The sequence below is a fragment of the Plecotus auritus genome (genome assembly GCF_963455305.1).
Source record: "Plecotus auritus genome assembly, chromosome: 2".
Classification (NCBI taxonomy): Eukaryota; Metazoa; Chordata; class Mammalia; order Chiroptera; family Vespertilionidae; genus Plecotus; species Plecotus auritus.
In genome coordinates this window covers 9,447,737-9,463,004 of record NC_137771.1, presented here as the reverse complement: position 1 = coordinate 9,463,004, position 15,268 = coordinate 9,447,737, and the positions used below count along the sequence as shown (strand labels likewise).

At 61.1% G+C, this 15,268-nt stretch overlaps 1 protein-coding gene across 5 annotated transcripts; it reads right to left on the bottom strand.

The window, feature by feature from the left end:
- Nucleotides 1-432: 432 nt before the first annotated feature.
- Nucleotides 433-13,973, bottom strand: CLCNKB (chloride voltage-gated channel Kb). Of its 5 annotated transcripts, none has more exons than XM_080658390.1 (20): nt 13,916-13,973; nt 13,250-13,356; nt 12,444-12,572; nt 11,253-11,381; nt 10,530-10,669; nt 10,146-10,223; nt 9,985-10,063; nt 9,367-9,492; nt 7,820-7,904; nt 7,616-7,717; nt 6,941-7,025; nt 6,523-6,696; nt 6,036-6,105; nt 5,765-5,875; nt 5,217-5,571; nt 4,216-4,349; nt 2,299-2,390; nt 2,079-2,162; nt 1,273-1,359; nt 433-918 (listed from the first exon to the last, which is right to left on the bottom strand). In XM_080658390.1, the coding sequence occupies exons 2-20, from the start codon at nt 13,347-13,349 to the stop codon at nt 871-873; spliced, it is 2,208 nt and encodes a 735-aa protein (XP_080514516.1). In that variant the 5' UTR covers nt 13,350-13,356; nt 13,916-13,973; the 3' UTR covers nt 433-870. The 5 variants fall into 5 exon arrangements, with proteins under 5 accessions (XP_080514516.1, XP_080514517.1, XP_080514519.1 ...); XM_080658391.1 differs by having other exon boundaries at nt 5,217-5,430; nt 13,916-13,952; XM_080658392.1 differs by having other exon boundaries at nt 468-918; nt 1,279-1,359; nt 5,217-5,430; nt 13,916-13,937.
- Between the last annotated feature and the right edge of the window lie 1,295 nt (nt 13,974-15,268).

Below are 15,268 nucleotides of genomic sequence, written 5' to 3'. Positions count from 1 at the left end.
GGCTTACAAGATGCAGTTTGCCGACCACTGGTCTAGAGGAACTTAGGGGAGGGCCCCTGCCCCTCAACACACATACAGCTGGTCAGGTTTTTGCCCCCCAGCTGGGAGAGTCCTCACTCACAGGAGAGGCCTGGGGTTCTGCAGACTGCCCGAGGAGCCGCACCTGGGGCCTGCGCTAGCAGCCCTGGCTCGGCCAAGGAGGAGGCGGGGGCTGGGAGGAAGGTAGCTGAGCCACAGGGTCCTGCTTATACGTGAGGATGAGCAGCATAAGACTTGGTGAGGGACCCACTCTCCCCAAACCTCCCTGCCAGGAGGGGGCATGATGAGGAGTGGGAGACCAGGACCCCAGGCCTGCACTGCCCACCTGACCACCAGCAGCCCCAAGAGCTTGCTCAGAGCCAGCACGGGAAAAAGCTGAGGTGCCACGTGAGTGCCCTTGGAGCAGAGATGGGGGACGAGTTGCGGCTCTGGGAAATGGCTTTATTTCTCTCAGGAGCCTCTGGTTGGGAGTCGACCCCAGAGGGGATCTTGCCTGCCCTTGGAGACAGCGTACATCAATCTCATCCGTCATTGGCGAATTTGACGGGTGAGGGTGGAGTGCCCACTGTGTGCTGGTTTTCTGCTGTCCTCCATTCTGAGCTCGGTCCACGGTGGGATTTGTCCTTCAAGGCATGTGGCACGTGTCCCATCCAGGATGTGACATGGTGAATATGGGGCCCTCTTAGGAGCAAGGTCAGAGCTGCCTGTCTCCCTGAGGAGCTGAGCTGGGCTGGGGGGAGGGCGAGCGGTGGTGGGGCAGGGAGGCAGGATGCCTGCCCCATCTGCTTCACCAGGGCACTTAGGTGCCCCGGTTCATCTTGCCAGGCTGGCTCACTTTGGGGCCGGTGGGTTTGTCACATTGGAAATTGCTTTCTTCAACTAAAACAGAGAAAGAGGGTTTTTTGGGGGGAAAGATGTAGAGGAGGTTGCGAATGGGGGCTCCAGTGTTGTTTGACTCCCCTAAGGGTTGATTCTGGGGTGAGTGTTCGAGTCAGTGCCTCCCCATTGCACCGATGGGATCACTGAGGCCTAGAGACTGGCAGGGCTGGCCACTGGTCATAAAATTAGGTAGGGGTAGCCAGGCCTAGTGGCCACTTTGGGCCAGGAAGTGGGGCTCATCAGAATCCCATGAGGCCCCTCCAAATTTGGATGGGAGGATATTGGTGCCTTGAACCTCCCCAGCCTGCTCGAGCATGGCCCCTCCACTCTGCTCCACCCTGGGGACCCTGGTACCTCCACCCAAGACACGCTGCCCACAGCTCTGCCTCGAGACGTCACGAAGAGGGACTGAAGGTTCAGCAGCTCGAAGAGGTTGTGTGCCTGGAGGAGGGGTTGATAGGAAATGCTGGAGGACAGGTGGCACCCACACCACCCTCTGGCTTCAATTTATCCCTAACCTGAGGCTTTGAGCAGAGGTGGAGGAGCGGTACCCACGCCTCCATGTCTCCCACCCAGGGAGGGGTTGAGGGACAAATGTGATCGTGGGTGGAAGACCAGGACCTGAGCCTGCAATGTCCAGCATGACCACGAGGGGTCGCCAGAGTCCACACAAGGAACCAATGGGAAAAACCTGTTATCCAGCAACAGTGTCACAGAGTGGTTGGGACCACCCCCAAATCCCCAACCTGCTTCTTCCCCTCCCTGACCCCGTGTTCCAGGCTCTGTGCTTGTGTGGGGGAGAGGGAAGGTATCAGCATTCAAAGTGATTAAATAATTTTCCCAAGATCACGCAGGGAGAATGCAGTGGATCTGAAACTGAAACCCAAAGACATAATTTACTAGTGAGCACTGCCTCTCCCCACCCAGAGGCTTCTATTGTGTAAACCCTCTCGCTTCCCTAGTCTCTGCATCATTCCAACAACTCTGGGAGTGGGGTTCGGAGAGGGCAAGAGCTGCTCTGCCTGTTCTGCCAATAAGGAGGCGGGCCCAGGAGGGACAGAGCCACGCTGTGTGTAGGGAAGGTGGAGCCGAAGTTTCCCTCTCCGGTCTTCCCCTCTACCCCTGGTCCTTGTGCCCCATGCCTGAATCCTCCCCATTACCTCGTGCAGGGAGGTCTCTGGAGACAGCTGCAGGGTCACTGGCTCCATGGGGCAGCCCCCAGCCAAGATGTCCTGGAGATACCGCTGGGGACAGAGAAGGGTTTTGGGTGCTCTCCCCCAGGCTGCCCCGCTCAATCCTCCTCCCTCTCCCACAGATCAGCTATCCCCTCCACTCCCACCCTGCTGACTCCCCAACTCCCCCAACACCCCATGTGAGTACCACTTGGTGTCCTGGAGCCCAGGAAGGTGGCTCAGCCTGGAGGGCCTGCAGCAAGTGGGCCCTTCGCACGGTGCCCACCAGGATCTGAGACTCTGGACAAGTGGAGAGGAAGAGGGAGAGAGCCGAATTATGAGGAAGGAATTTGCATTTCCTGGGCACCTACTATGTGCCAATACTGTGCTAGGTGTTCTTGTGTCTCTCAGGAACCTACAGCAGCCTGTGGGTCAGGAACTATTATCACCCATTTTATAGATGAGGAAACTGAGGCTTAGCAATACAGAGAGGCTAATTGTCTCACCCAAGGTCACTCAGCTTCTGACATGGAGGTGTGGTAGCCAAAGGAGGCTAAGGCTGCTGGGGGCCAAGAGGGAGTCTGCTCACCCTAAGGCCCCCAGGTGGCAGGCCTCAAAACAAAGCAGCTTTGGGACACCTGTGCCATAGGGCAGGGTATCCCCCTGCCTCCCCTCAGGAAGATTCACATCTGGTTCAGCCCAGTGAAGGAATGCACCGGGAGCCCACCATGTTCTGAGGTCCTACTGTGTGCTGGGGCTTGGCAAGTCCCAGTCCAGGGTATCACTGGACTTTGCCGGTACTCGGTTTTGAGGCAACAGCCTGATGTTTTTGCTTCTTACCCAGAAAAGTAAAAACTTTGCAACTAGACCTATATGTGCTTCCCCTTTGGAAACAAACACGGAAAGCTATTTCTTGAGTGAGCAGTAGGGTTCGTTGTTGGGAGCTTTTGGCCCCCTGTGGCTCTGAGGGTGGAGTGGACTTTGTCTGGAGGCCAGTTCCGTCTTTGTCCCAGGAGGGGAGGCCTCTCGGAGGGGGTCTTGTCTGCAAACATGTTCGAGGGGGACCTGGGCGTGTTCTGTGGGATAATGTGAGGGCTGTCCCACTTTGGGTGGGGAGACCGCAGGTCGTAGCATGGTTTACCCCCGGCACTGCTGCTCACCAGTGGCCTGAGGCCTCTTAGGATGGCGATGGGGGCGGTTAGGACCCGTATGGTTGTGCAGGTTGCGCACTCCATAAGGCACCTGCCCGAAGGACAAGCGGGGACCAAAACCCAGCTGTGCCACGCTTGCCAGGTGTGCGCCATGCCTCAGGTGCAGAGGGGACATACAGGTGACAGTGGTGGTGAGTGGACATGGCTGTACGCCCCCCGACTTCCCTTCCCCACTCGCACTGTACTTGCCAGTGGAGAACGATGCTGTAGGCCAGTGGTCGGCAAACTCATTCGTCAACAGAGCCAAATATCAACAGTACAACGATTGAAATTTCTTTTGAGAGCCACATTTTTTAAACTTAAACTTCTTCTAACACCACTTCTTCAAAATAGACTCACCCAGGCCGTGGTATTTTGTGGAAGAGCCACACTCAAGGGGCCAAAGAGCCGCATGTGGCTCGCGAGCCGCAGTTTGCCGACCACGGCTCTAGGCAGATGCTTCCCCAAGACTCCGCTTCTGTGTCTTTTAACAAGGGCCCCATTCAGTTTTCTTTACAAAGCTGTTTTTCATGGCATCGGGGATTGTGGAGGGGACTCAGCGGGGCAATGTCTGAAGGGGAGGCTGATGAAGGAGCCCTTCGAGACCCTGGTAGCACCCCATCATCCTACCACCACGCCCAGCACACCAGGCCTGGCCTCTAGAACCCCCAGGTCTGCCCCGGAGAGCTTCGTAAGCGCCCTCTCGGCTCTCATAGAAGCACAGAAACCACCCCAAGCAGGCTGGTCACACTCTCCATCTTAACAACCAGGAGGAATCCGGCTCGGAGAGGTGAAGTGATTCCCCCAAAGGCACCCAGTTACAGAGCCTGGACCCAGATTTAGGGCCAGGGCCCCGCTTACCCTCTCCTGGGCCTGTGCCTTCCCAGAGGAGGCAGAGAGAAGGCCCCGCCCCCTCCCCCCTTCCTGCTGAGCACCTGTGCTCTCCTCCAGGGGGTACTCAGCCTTGTCGGTGGAGGTTATGACCTTGACCACCTCCTCCAGTGGCATGTCCTTGGCCAGCGTGGTGATGCTACAGTTCATAAAGTGCTCCACAATGACACGGTGAGAGCTGGAGGCAGAGGGGTGCTCCCGTCAGGTCCTGGGGTGAGGGCATGAGGCGGGGTACCCCGGAGGGAGAGTTGCTGGTTCTCCAGTGTGGGCACAGACTGAGAGGTTCCCCGAATGAGCAACTCCTGGAGCCCCGAGGTCGAGAGGCACCTGGGGATGGGCTCACCTATGGTCTGGCTCTGAATTCTCAGCCTCCCGCCCCGACCCCCGTCCCTAGCTCCCCGAAGACCAGCTTCGGGCTGTTTCATTGAGAAGCCTTCCTTAGAGAATGTCATTTGAAGAAAAGTTTGATGGCAAAAAGCAGGGGGGGGGGGGAGGAGGGCTTTAAAGTTTGAAAACATGCCCATTTTACAGATGGGGGAACTGAGGTTTAGAACAAGGTGGCAGCTTGCATGCATTTGGAGCTGGGTCCAGGACCCGGCACTCTCTGCCTCTTATTCCTGCCTCTCCGGGGACACAGGCTGCTCTGGTCCTGCCTGGTTTCCTGAGGACCGCCATGCCTGCTTGTACCACTTTCACAGAGCACTGTGGGGAGCGGCAGGGGCGTCCCAGACCTGCTGCTGACCCTGTGTGACCTGGCACAAGACACGGCACCTCTCTGAGCCCATTTCCAACACATGGGCGGTGTCTGTCCTGCTGTGAAGACAGACTAATGACTAGTAAGACACAGAGGCCCAGGAGGCCAAGGACTTGCCCAGGGTCACGAAGGGAGCTGGGGAGAGCAGAAACAAGAGGCAGCAGTGTGCCGGCCCCTCCCACACCACCCAGGTCCAAGGTCAGCTGCGGTGAGGTATTGGGGGGAGCTCCATCCCCAGCCCACCAGGACCCCCCTACCCCGATCAGCCAGCCTGAGGCAGGCGCCACTCACCTGATTTTCCGGCCCCGGATCCATGGGAGATATGGCAGCTTCTTGACAATGATGGTGCCATCGTAGAAGGAGGGCTGGCAGCTCTGGGCAATGGCGTTGGCCGCCAGCACCGCCATCAGCACGGGCAGCGCGTGCACGATCTGGCCGGTCAGCTCAAAGGCCAGCAGCGCCGTGGAGATGGTGTGGGTCACGGCCCCTGAGAAGGCCGCAGCCCCTGCAGGGGGCAGAGCCAGGGCAGGGGGCTCAGGCCGGGGGCCAGCTTCCCGCAGAGGGCGAGGCTGGTGTGGCTGTGGCCATAGGCTGGGTGGCCATTGTCCAGAGGCCACACTCTGGCCACTGTTGGGGCGCCCAAAGCCTGGGATCGGTGAGGGGGAGAGCAGTGAGGGAGGGGGTGGGGGGTCAGGGACAAGACAGGCGCTGGAGAGAGTAATGGGGGCTCAGGGAAGGGTGGGGGCTCATTGGGGGGCTCTGCAACCACCCTATTCCCTGCAGAACCGCTGGCTGATCCTCCAGGTCCAGCCCACCCAGTGGGGCCCTGGCCCACTTACCTGCCAGGGCATACCCCCCAGGCATGATGGGGTTGGTGACCCCTCCGGCCACGATGCCCTCGGGGAAGGCAACAGAGAGGGCCTCTCCTATGAGGCGCCCAACAGCAGCTCCTAGCCACAGACTCGGGTGAGCAGGGCTGACCCGGCCCCTCAGCCCTCCATCCTTGGGGGGGACGAACTGCAGTACCATGCTGGGGAGGGAGGGGCGGACCAGGAGCCATGGCCTCCCCATCACCCTGAACCTCTAAGACCCTCAGGACCCCAGACTCACCGAAGATGAATATGGGCATAAAGTAGCCAGCGGGCATGGGGATGGTGGTGGCCAGGATCAGCATCCAGAACTGCGGGGGGGGGGGGGGGGAGGGACCCAGAGGGGCAGAGGCTAGAGGCAGCTGGGCCATAGTGGGCAAGGGAGGGACAGGTCCCGGGCATGTCCCAGGGAGAAAGAGGACGCTCAGGCGTATGGCCGGGGTCTGGTGCCAGAGAAGGCGTTGGCCAGCAGAAGGAGCCTGACCCTGACAAAGTGCCTACTGTGTGCCAGAGGCTCTCCTTCCTTCCCTCTCAACCTTACCTTGGAGGTGGGCGCAATAGCTATCCCATTTAAAGATAGGGAAGCCAAGGCTCAGAGAGCCGGAGCGGCCAGGCCCGGACACACAGCCAAGGGTCAGGCCAGGGAGGGTGGGCGGAAGGCCAGGGAGGCACCCCAACCCCCCTGGTCTTGGCTGTAGGCACACCCATGGGGACCCCTGGGCGCCCACCTTCATAACCAGGAAGAAGGCAAGGGTCCCAAAGATGGTGAACCGCGGGTGGTACCACTCGAACCACAGGTTCTGGGGGTCGGGCTCGGCGGGCCAGGGTGGGGACGAGTTCCGGGTCATCAGTGCCCACGAGTTGTTGTCAAACAGTGTGTCCAGGTGCTGCTTCATGGACAGCTGGAGCGGCGGAGGTCGGGGGGGGCTCAGAGATCTGCCTGAGGGCCCCTGCCACCCCTCCCAGGCAGCCGTCCCCCACCCCCCACTGCCTGACCCTGCCTCCCACCCTCTCCCCCACTTCCCAGTGTAGGGGACTTGGAGCTGCTCGGAACCTCCCCTTCGTGGGAATTAAGGGAGATGACAGGAACTAAGTGGAAACAAATTGGGGTCCCCACTCCCACTGCCCCAGCTCAGGGCCCCTTACCCGAGAAGCCATGAAGCGGCCCACACCAGGGGGGTAGGTGATGGAGGCGAGAACCAGGGCGGCCAGGGCGGAGTACAGAGGCTTGCTGTGGGAGGTGCAGGGGGGGGAGCTCCAGGGCCACTCTCCCCTTCGCCCCCACCTCATGGCCCCACCACCCTGGGGGCTGGCACTGAGGCAGGAACAGGAGGAGGCTCGGTCCCCCAGTCGCTGTGTGACAGGGGCAGGGCTGATGGAGAGTCTGGGACAGAGGCCCGCTGGGACCAGGGCTGAGCCCAGCCAGGCCCGGGTGGGGCCAGTGCGTGGCCAGTCAAGGGCAGCTGGGGGCTGGCTTTGAGGTGCCAATGCCAGAGGCAGCCGAGGTTTGGGGAGGCGCGGGGGCTCAGTAAAGGGCCTGGGGCTCCCTGGGGGAGTGGGGTTCAGTGAGGGAGTGAGGACTCAGGACGGTGGGGGTTACATGGAGGGTTGCTAGCCCAGTGAGCAGGGAACAGTGACTGTGGGGACCTGAGAGGGGTGTTATGAGGGAATGGGGGCTCCTTAAGTGGGGTGGGGGCTAGGGAGATTTGGGAGGCTCAGTAGGAAGATGGGGTGCAGTCAGTAGGAGTTATAGGCTCAGGAGGCTGAGTCCCTGGGGGTGGGGGTCTCCCCGAGAGGCCCCAGCCGCGGCCCAGAGCGCACCTGGTGGCCAGTAGTTTGGAGGTGAGCGGGTTCGTCTTGACGAAGATGAGGAAATTGCGCTGACAGAAGAGGTAAGCGCAGCTCAGGACGCCACAGATGGCCCTGCGGGGGCTGGGGTGAGCCAGGGCAGCGCCCAGAGCCCAGGGCAGCCATCCGGCCTGGGGAAGCCCGGGTGGGGCTGCAGGGACCCGAGGCGCCACTCACCCCAGCGCCACAAAAAAGAAGATCTCGGGCAGGTCGAAGGGGACGTCCACCCGGAAGCTGGTCTTGAAGAGGGAGGTGATGGTCTCTGGGGGGAGGAGCGTGGGGGTCGCACTCACACCCCAGCCCTGGCCCCTGCTCCAGGCCCAGCTTTGTCCCTTCTACCCTCAGGGCCCCATCCTTCCTGCCCAATCCAGGTTAGCTCCCTCCTCCCCACCTTGAAGGAGATGGGGATGGAAGAGGAAGGAGAAAAGACGGGAGGAAGAATGGGGAGGAGAGAGAGGAAGGAGAGGAGGAGGAAGAGGGAGAAGAGGAGGAGGGAGAGGAAGGAGAGGAGGAGGAGGAGGAAGGAGAGGAAGGAGAGGAGGAGGAAGAGGAAGGAGAGGAGGAGGGAGAGGAGGGAGAGGAAGGAGAGGAGGAGGAAGAGGAAGGAGAGGAGGAGGGAGAGGAAGGAGAGGAGGAGGAGGAGGAAGGAGAGAAGGAGGGAGAGGAAGGAGAGGAGGAGGGAGAGGAAGGAGAGGAGGGAGAGGAAGGAGAGGAGGAGGGAGAGGAAGGAGAGGAGGAGGGAGAGAAAGAAGAGGAGGGAGAGGAGGAAGGAGAGGAGGAGGGAGAGGAAGGAGAGGAGGAGGGAGAGGAAGGAGAGGAGGAGGGAGAGGAAGGAGAGGAGGAGGGAGAGAAAGAAGAGGAGGGAGAGGAAGGAGAGGAGGAGGGAGAGGAAGGAGAGGAGGAGGGAGAGGAAGGAGAGGAGGAGGAGGAGGAAGGAGAGGAGGAGGGAGAGGAAGGAGAGGAGGAGGGAGAGAAAGAAGAGGAGGGAGAGGAAGGAGAGGAGGAGGGAGAGGAAGGAGAGGAGGAGGGAGAGAAAGAAGAGGAGGGAGAGGAGGAAGGAGAGGAGGAGGGAGAGGAAGGAGAGGAGGAGGGAGAGGAAGGAGAGGAGGAGGGAGAGGAAGGAGAGGAGGAGGGAGAGAAAGAAGAGGAGGGAGAGGAAGGAGAGGAGGAGGGAGAGGAAGGAGAGGAGGAGGAGGAGGAAGGAGAGGAGGAGGGAGAGGAAGGAGAGGAGGAGGGAGAGGAAGGAGAGGAGGAGGGAGAGGAAGGAGAGGAGGAGGGAGAGAAAGAAGAGGAGGGAGAGGAAGGAGAGGAGGAGGGAGAGGAAGGAGAGGAGGAGAGAGAGGAAGGAGAGGAGGAGGAAGAGGAAGAAGAGGAGGAGGGAGAGGAAGAAGAGGAGGAGGGAGAAGAGGAGGAAGAGGAAGAGGAGGAGGAGGGAGAGGAAGAAGAGGAGGAGGGAGAGGAAGGAGAGGAGGAGGGAGAGGAAGGAGAGGAGGAGGGAGAGGAAGGAGAGGAGGAGGGAGAGGAAGGAGAGGAGGGAGAGGAGGGAGAGGAAGGAGAGGAGGAGGAAGAGGAGGAAGAGGAGGAGGGAGAGGAAGGAGAGGAAGGAGAGGAGGAGGAAGGAGAGGAGGAGGAGGAGGAAGGAGAGGAGGAGGGAGAGGAAGAAGAGGAGGAGGAAGAGGAAGGAGAGGAGGACGGAGAGGAGGGGGGTGAGCCCTGGGACTCACCCTGCTCGCTGTTGAAGACGGCCAGGAGGCGGAACATGAAGGCCCCGCAGGTGGCAGAGAAGAAGCCCCTCCAGTAATCCCAGACGGAGAAGTGGGAGGACATGACCTCGATGCTGAACAGGACGCCTGGGGGCGCGCTGAGCTCAGACAGAGCCCCAGTCCCCCATCCCGGCGCCCTGACCCCTGGTCCGGCCCTCCCGGCCTGCCTGCAGACGGGGCCTCCCTTCTCTCTGGTTCTGAGCAGAAATGAGGGGAGGGCCGGGCAGGCACTCCGCCTGCAGGGAACAGGCCCGGTGCACTCTCTCCGCCACCTCCATCCGTGGGGGATGGCACTGCTATGATCCCATTCCACAGGTGAGGAAGTGAGGCTCCGAGAGGGGAACTCCTGGTCCAGGGCCACACAGACAGCTGATCTCACACCCAAGTCTGTAACCCCGAAGCGCCTGACACCCACTCACTCACCCCCCGCCCCCCCTGTGCGGGCAAGGCTGCTGTAAGAGCCAAGACCAAAATTAGTCCTCACCCCTCCTCCGGGCCCCTCGGCCAGGCCCCTCCAGGGGACTGGAGGGCGGTGGGGAGCCCCAGGGGGTAAGGGGAGGGGCGAAGGCGGGGTCTCACCGCTGAAGGGCGCTGCGAAGACTGTGGCCACGCCCACCGCCGCTGCCGCCACCAGCATTTCGTTTTGCTTGCTCTTGTTCTGGGGGATCCGGAGTCCTGGGCTCAGAGGCAGCCCCCTCCCTCCCATTCCCTCCAAGGGGGGCCCTCCCTGAGCCCCTTACCTCGGGCTCCCCAATGGTCTTGGTGCGCACGCGGCCCAGGTAGGCAGCGATCATCACACTCAGGTGCACGAAGGGGCCCTGAGGGGAGAAGGGACCTCTGAGGGGAGCCGGGCCCTTGCTCCTCCCTCTCAGGGCCCAGGGTTGGCGGACAGAGGGAACCTCATCCAGACACAGCATGGTTGCCCCACCACACCCACCTCTTCCATCTCCCCAGACCCTTGTCACACTCTGGGGGCCCGGCCTGCCACCTCCCCAAGACTGAGCCCCAGAAGGCGGGCATTGGCCCGAGTCCCGCCTGACCCCCGCTTTTGGGTGGGTGGTAGGGAAAAGGTAGGCGTGGGGAGAGCAGGAGGGTGCGTGGGGTGCTCTCTCGCTTGCTCGTACCACTTTGCCCAGGAAGATGGTGCTGCCGGTGGCCAGCGTGCAGGTGAGGCCCACCACCTTGGCCCCGAAGTTCTTGATGTCCAGGTAGTCCTCCAAGACCACCCCGGACAAGATGGTCTTCAGCTCCGGGATTCCAGAACCTTGGCAGCAGGAGGGACAGCCTCTGGATTAAACTCTTTGGAAACCCCTGACCCTGCAGAGCGTTTCCCACCACCCTCTTGTCAGGCCCTTTAAAACCCTAGGAATAGGTTTCATAAACCCATTTTTCAGAGGAGGAAGCCGAGGGTCAGAAAGGAAACGCAAATAGCCCATGTCCTTCCAGCTGGGCCTGGCAGATGGCTGTGGCAGCCTGCGGGGGGGGGGGGGGGGGCGCCAGGCCACCCTGCATGCACCCCTGGAGTTCCCATCTGCTGGAGGCAGAGCTGAGAGGCCTGGCAGGAGCTGTGCCCCGCATCAGCCCCTGCCTGGGAATACTCTGGGCATCAGCCCTGCAGGAGAACCTGCCACCAGTTCTCCCCATCACCACCCAGAAAAACGCTCCAAAAGGGACCAGAGCCATCAGCGACCCAGGAGTCAAGATCTGGTCTTCGTGCTGTGTGACTTGGGGCAAGTGACACGATTCCTCTGAGCCTGATTTCTCCGGCGATGAAGTAGGGGTACTGCTTCCTGCCCCCACCCTGAGGGTATGGACCAGTGGGAACTGCAATGCCAGGCTGGCCTCACCTCCTGAGAAGGGCGTGATGCTCTGTGAGAAGCCCGAGGAGAAGGAGACCAAGGCCATGGGGTACACAGTCCAGGAGAGATACCGAAGCAGGTGGCTGTCTCCAATCTCCCGGTACAGCCACTTGTGTGCTGGGGACAGCCAGGAGTCAGGGAGCACCCACAGGCTCTGCAGCCCTCAGGTGCCCACCCACCGACCAGGAAAAACAGGCCTGGAGCGGGAGGCCCAGGCCACCAGGGAGCAGCACATCCCCGAGAGGAGCAGGAGCAGGACCCTGGATCCCGACCCAGTTTTGCTACCCCCTAGCTGAGGGGCCTTGGGCCAGTGACTCAACCTCTCAGAGCCTCTGTTTTCCTGTCTGTCAAATGGGCTAGTGATGGTACCTCCCCCATAGGGTCATTGTGAGAAATGAGGCGGAGTGTGAAGCTCCTCAGACAATGGATGTCTGGAGCAGGGCAGGGGCTCACTGGCACCAGAGCAAGTCTCCCAGGGAAGGTGTTACCCTCTTCCTGCCCCGCCCCCTCTTCCAGGGAGCCCTCAGGGTGGAGAGAGCCTGCTGACCCATAGTGGTCTAAGCAAGTGCCCCTCCCCCAGCTACTGAGTTGAGAGCCAGGAGGGAGGGAGCCCAGCAGCAGGCCGAGGGGAACATAGGACTCAGCCGAAAGGGCTCTAGGGAACAGTCAGGGCTCTCTCACTCCTTGTGCAGATGAGGAGACGGATGCTCAGAGACGGGCAGGAGCTTGTCCAGGGTCACACAGCAAGCCAAGAGCAATGCCAGGCCCTGGCCTGTGTTCTCAGTGGTTAGAGCGTTGGCCCTTAGACCAAAGGGTCTCGAGCTCAATCCCCGGTCAAGGGCACATACCTGGGCTGCAGGTTCAATCCCCAGCCTTGGTTGGGGCACATGTGGGAGACAACCAATCAATGTGTCTCTCTCACATTGATGTTTCCCTCCCCCCGCAGCTCCCTCTCTCTCCCCGCTCCTCCCTCCTTTCCACTTTCTGTAAAAATCAATGGAAAAATATCCTCGGGTGAGAATTAACAACAACAACAAAAAGCAATGCCAGGACCAGACCAGGTCTCCTCCCCACCCAGACCCCTCCACCCCCGCTGCATCTGGTGGTGCATCTGGCCTCCTGAGGGTGCACTCAGAAGCCCTGGGTCCAGACCAGGCGTGCGTGCCAGGGAGGGCTTACCTCGGACCACTCGCCCCACGGTGAAGCTCATGGTATAGCTGATCAGGGCCATGAGCACCCCGAGGGTCGTCAGGAAGTACCAGTCCTCACCCACACGGAACAGCTTCTGCTTCAACCACTCCAAGCCACCTGGCGCAGGGGCACGGGGTCACAGCCCAGAGCCAGGTGGGCATGGACAGCCCTTCCCTGAAGCCTGCTCTTGCTCAGGGCAGGAAGGGCAGGGCAGTGTGGGGCTGGGAGGTGGTCCAGTCCAGGGTTGCCTGCAGGGGCACTGTCTCACGTGGGGCAGAGCAGGATTTGTGGTGGTGGTGGTGGCAGCGCAGGGGGCCTCTGATGGGCCTGCCCCCCTCCCCTGCTCCACACTGGGGTACTTATGGAAGAACGATCAAGGCTCAGGGGGGAGGAGGAGTGCTGGGAGCTACAGCTCTCTCTGTGATCACCACAGGGTCCGTAGCTTAGACAGCACCAGGGTCTAGCAACACTCCTGTGTTGTCCCAGGACCTGCGGGGCTGGCGTTGGGCCAGAGAGCACCCCTGGGCCCTTAGCAAGGCCCCTGGCACAGTGATCAGGCATCAGGGCTGCAATCCCAAAAGGCAGAGGGCAGGCGTCCAGCACGTCTGTCCCATAGACAGATGGACAGACAGATCCCTTCCCTCCCTGCCACCAGGAGGCGCTGGGCAGTGCTGTTGGGGCAGATCAAGGGGGAGGGCAGCTCTGGGCTTTCAGGTGGGCGGGAGGTGCAGCCTGGTAGGGGGTGATGTCCTGAGGGACCTCTGAAGGGGAGGGGAAGGGGACCCAGCTCTCACCTGCGATGCGTCGGCGGATGCGGGGACACGGGCCCCACAGCTCCTGAAGAGTCACAGGGTTCCCCGAGGAGCCCTCTCGCAGCCCTACCAGCTCCTCCATCAGGTCCCTGAGGCAGCCGACAGACAGACAGGTGGACCCTCCGTGAGCTGCCCCAATGCCCTTGCACTGGCCCTTGGCCCTTCCAATATTGCTACTTCCCTGTCAGAGGAAAGGTGGCGCTCCCCTGTGTGTGTGCGTGTGTGTATAGCTACCGGGGGGGGGGGGGGGGACAGAAGTCTAGCGTGCCCTGGGTGTCAGCGAGGGTGTGCATGTGTGTGCAAAGTGTGAGGTGGGATTCCTATCTGTGCCCTTCACGTCCAGCAGATTGGCCAAAGCAGGTGTCCGAGCCTCAGAGCCACATCCCCCTCCCATGGCCACCGCTCCTACCCTCCCTGGACACTTGTCTGCTTCCCCACCGGCGGCTCTGACCCATCCCCGAGCCCATCCCTGAGCCTCCTCCCCTTCGGCTCAGGCCACAGAGGCAGCAAAATCCCAGGCCCATAAGGAGAGGCCGAAATGAGATGCTGGCTCCCTGCCGCCCACCCTTCTGCTCCTGCCCGGCTTGACCGGACCCTGGCCAACCCCATCCAAGTCCATCCCCAGCTCTGCCCCCAGCAGCCCCTCACCTGTGTCTGTCCGCCCTGCTGTGGCCCCAGACGGCCCTCTGACAGAGCCTCCTTTGCCTGCAGCGCAGGTGTACCTGCACAGGTGTGTGTTCCACCAATCAGCACCCTGCCCCCCTCCTCCCCCACCCCGCCCTGCCGGGGTTTATGTGGCTATTAAGAATGTCCTTGACAAACCGACCGGAACCGCCCAGGCCCGCTGGGCCGCGCAGCCCAGAGCAGCCAAGAGGAGCCGGGAGCAGGACTCCCCTCAACCTTGCGTAGCCACGAAGCCGTGCTGCAGGCAAGGGCATCCGGGGCTTTGGTGGTGGACCTCATACACACAGCGGGACGGTGAGGGGTCACCTGTGGGGCTGAGGGTCGGGCCCTGGACTCTCAGAGCTGGGTATGGAAGGGATCAGAAAGAGCAGAGAAAGGTGAGGGGAGGAAGACAGCAGAGCAGGAGGAAGGGCTGGGGCAAAGGTGAGGGCACTGTCATCGCTGCCCCCTTGCTGTGTGCCAACAACACCCCCCCCCCCCAGTCAGTGAGTGCCCCTGGGACCCAACCAGGGGGGCAGCATTATTCCCATTTAAACAAATGGAGTCTCAAAGAGGTGCGGCTGCCTGTCAAGGTCACAGAGGCCAAGGGCAGAGCTGGGACTCCCCCCCAGGTTTGCCTGTCTCCAAAGCCTGTACAGCACCCCACGGTCCTGCCCTGACAGCCCACCTCGCTCAGAGCTGGGCGGAGGCCCACCGCTGGAGCAGGGTAGTGAATCCAGTGGCCCGGCCTGGGGACAAACTTAGACTCGATCCTGGTGACCAGTCCCTCCAGTCTCAGAAAATTGCCTCTCAAACCACAGGCTTCTGGGTAAATGCCCAGACTTTGTCGCACCCCAAACAGAGGGTAGGAGCCAGGGCATGGAGGGCAGGGTGAGGGACTAAGCACATGTTACACCCTGGCTGCATGCCAGGCCCTTAAGTCTGTAACTCAGTTCATCCTCCTGGCACCCTGTGAGTCTGGGACAGCACCACCACTTTGCAGATGATAAATGGAGGATCAGAGAGGTGCAGTCACTCACCTAAAGTCACACAGCAGAGGCTGAACCCAGACCTAGACTGTGTGCCTTTTCCCCTACCCGGAGCTCCTCAAATTCCGGTGACTGACACAAACAGGGCAAGGTTTGGACACAGAGCAGAGGATTTTTGTCTGATGCCACTTTTGAGAGATTTAGGCAAGAGATCTGGAACCACTACCCCCTCCCTCTCCCAAGTAAAGCCCCCCCCCAAAAAAAAATCATGATGGCCCTTCAATGACTTGTTAAAATCCTGGGAGCCTGAGCCACCCTCGGCCCCCAGATGCCAGGTCAAGTCAATCCA

Excerpts from the sequence above, each read along its gene's own strand:
- CLCNKB (XM_080658390.1), bottom strand. The coding sequence starts at position 13,349 with ATGGAGGAGCTGGTAGGGCTGCGAGAGGGCTCCTCGGGGAACCCTGTG. Across the intron at positions 10,224-10,529 it reads CCATCTTCCTGGGCAAAGTG|GGCCCCTTCGTGCACCTGAG; the intron begins GTACGAGCAAGC and ends TTCTCCCCTCAG. Across the intron at positions 6,697-6,940 it reads GCCGCTTCATGGCTTCTCGG|CTGTCCATGAAGCAGCACCT; the intron begins GTAAGGGGCCCT and ends CCGCCGCTCCAG.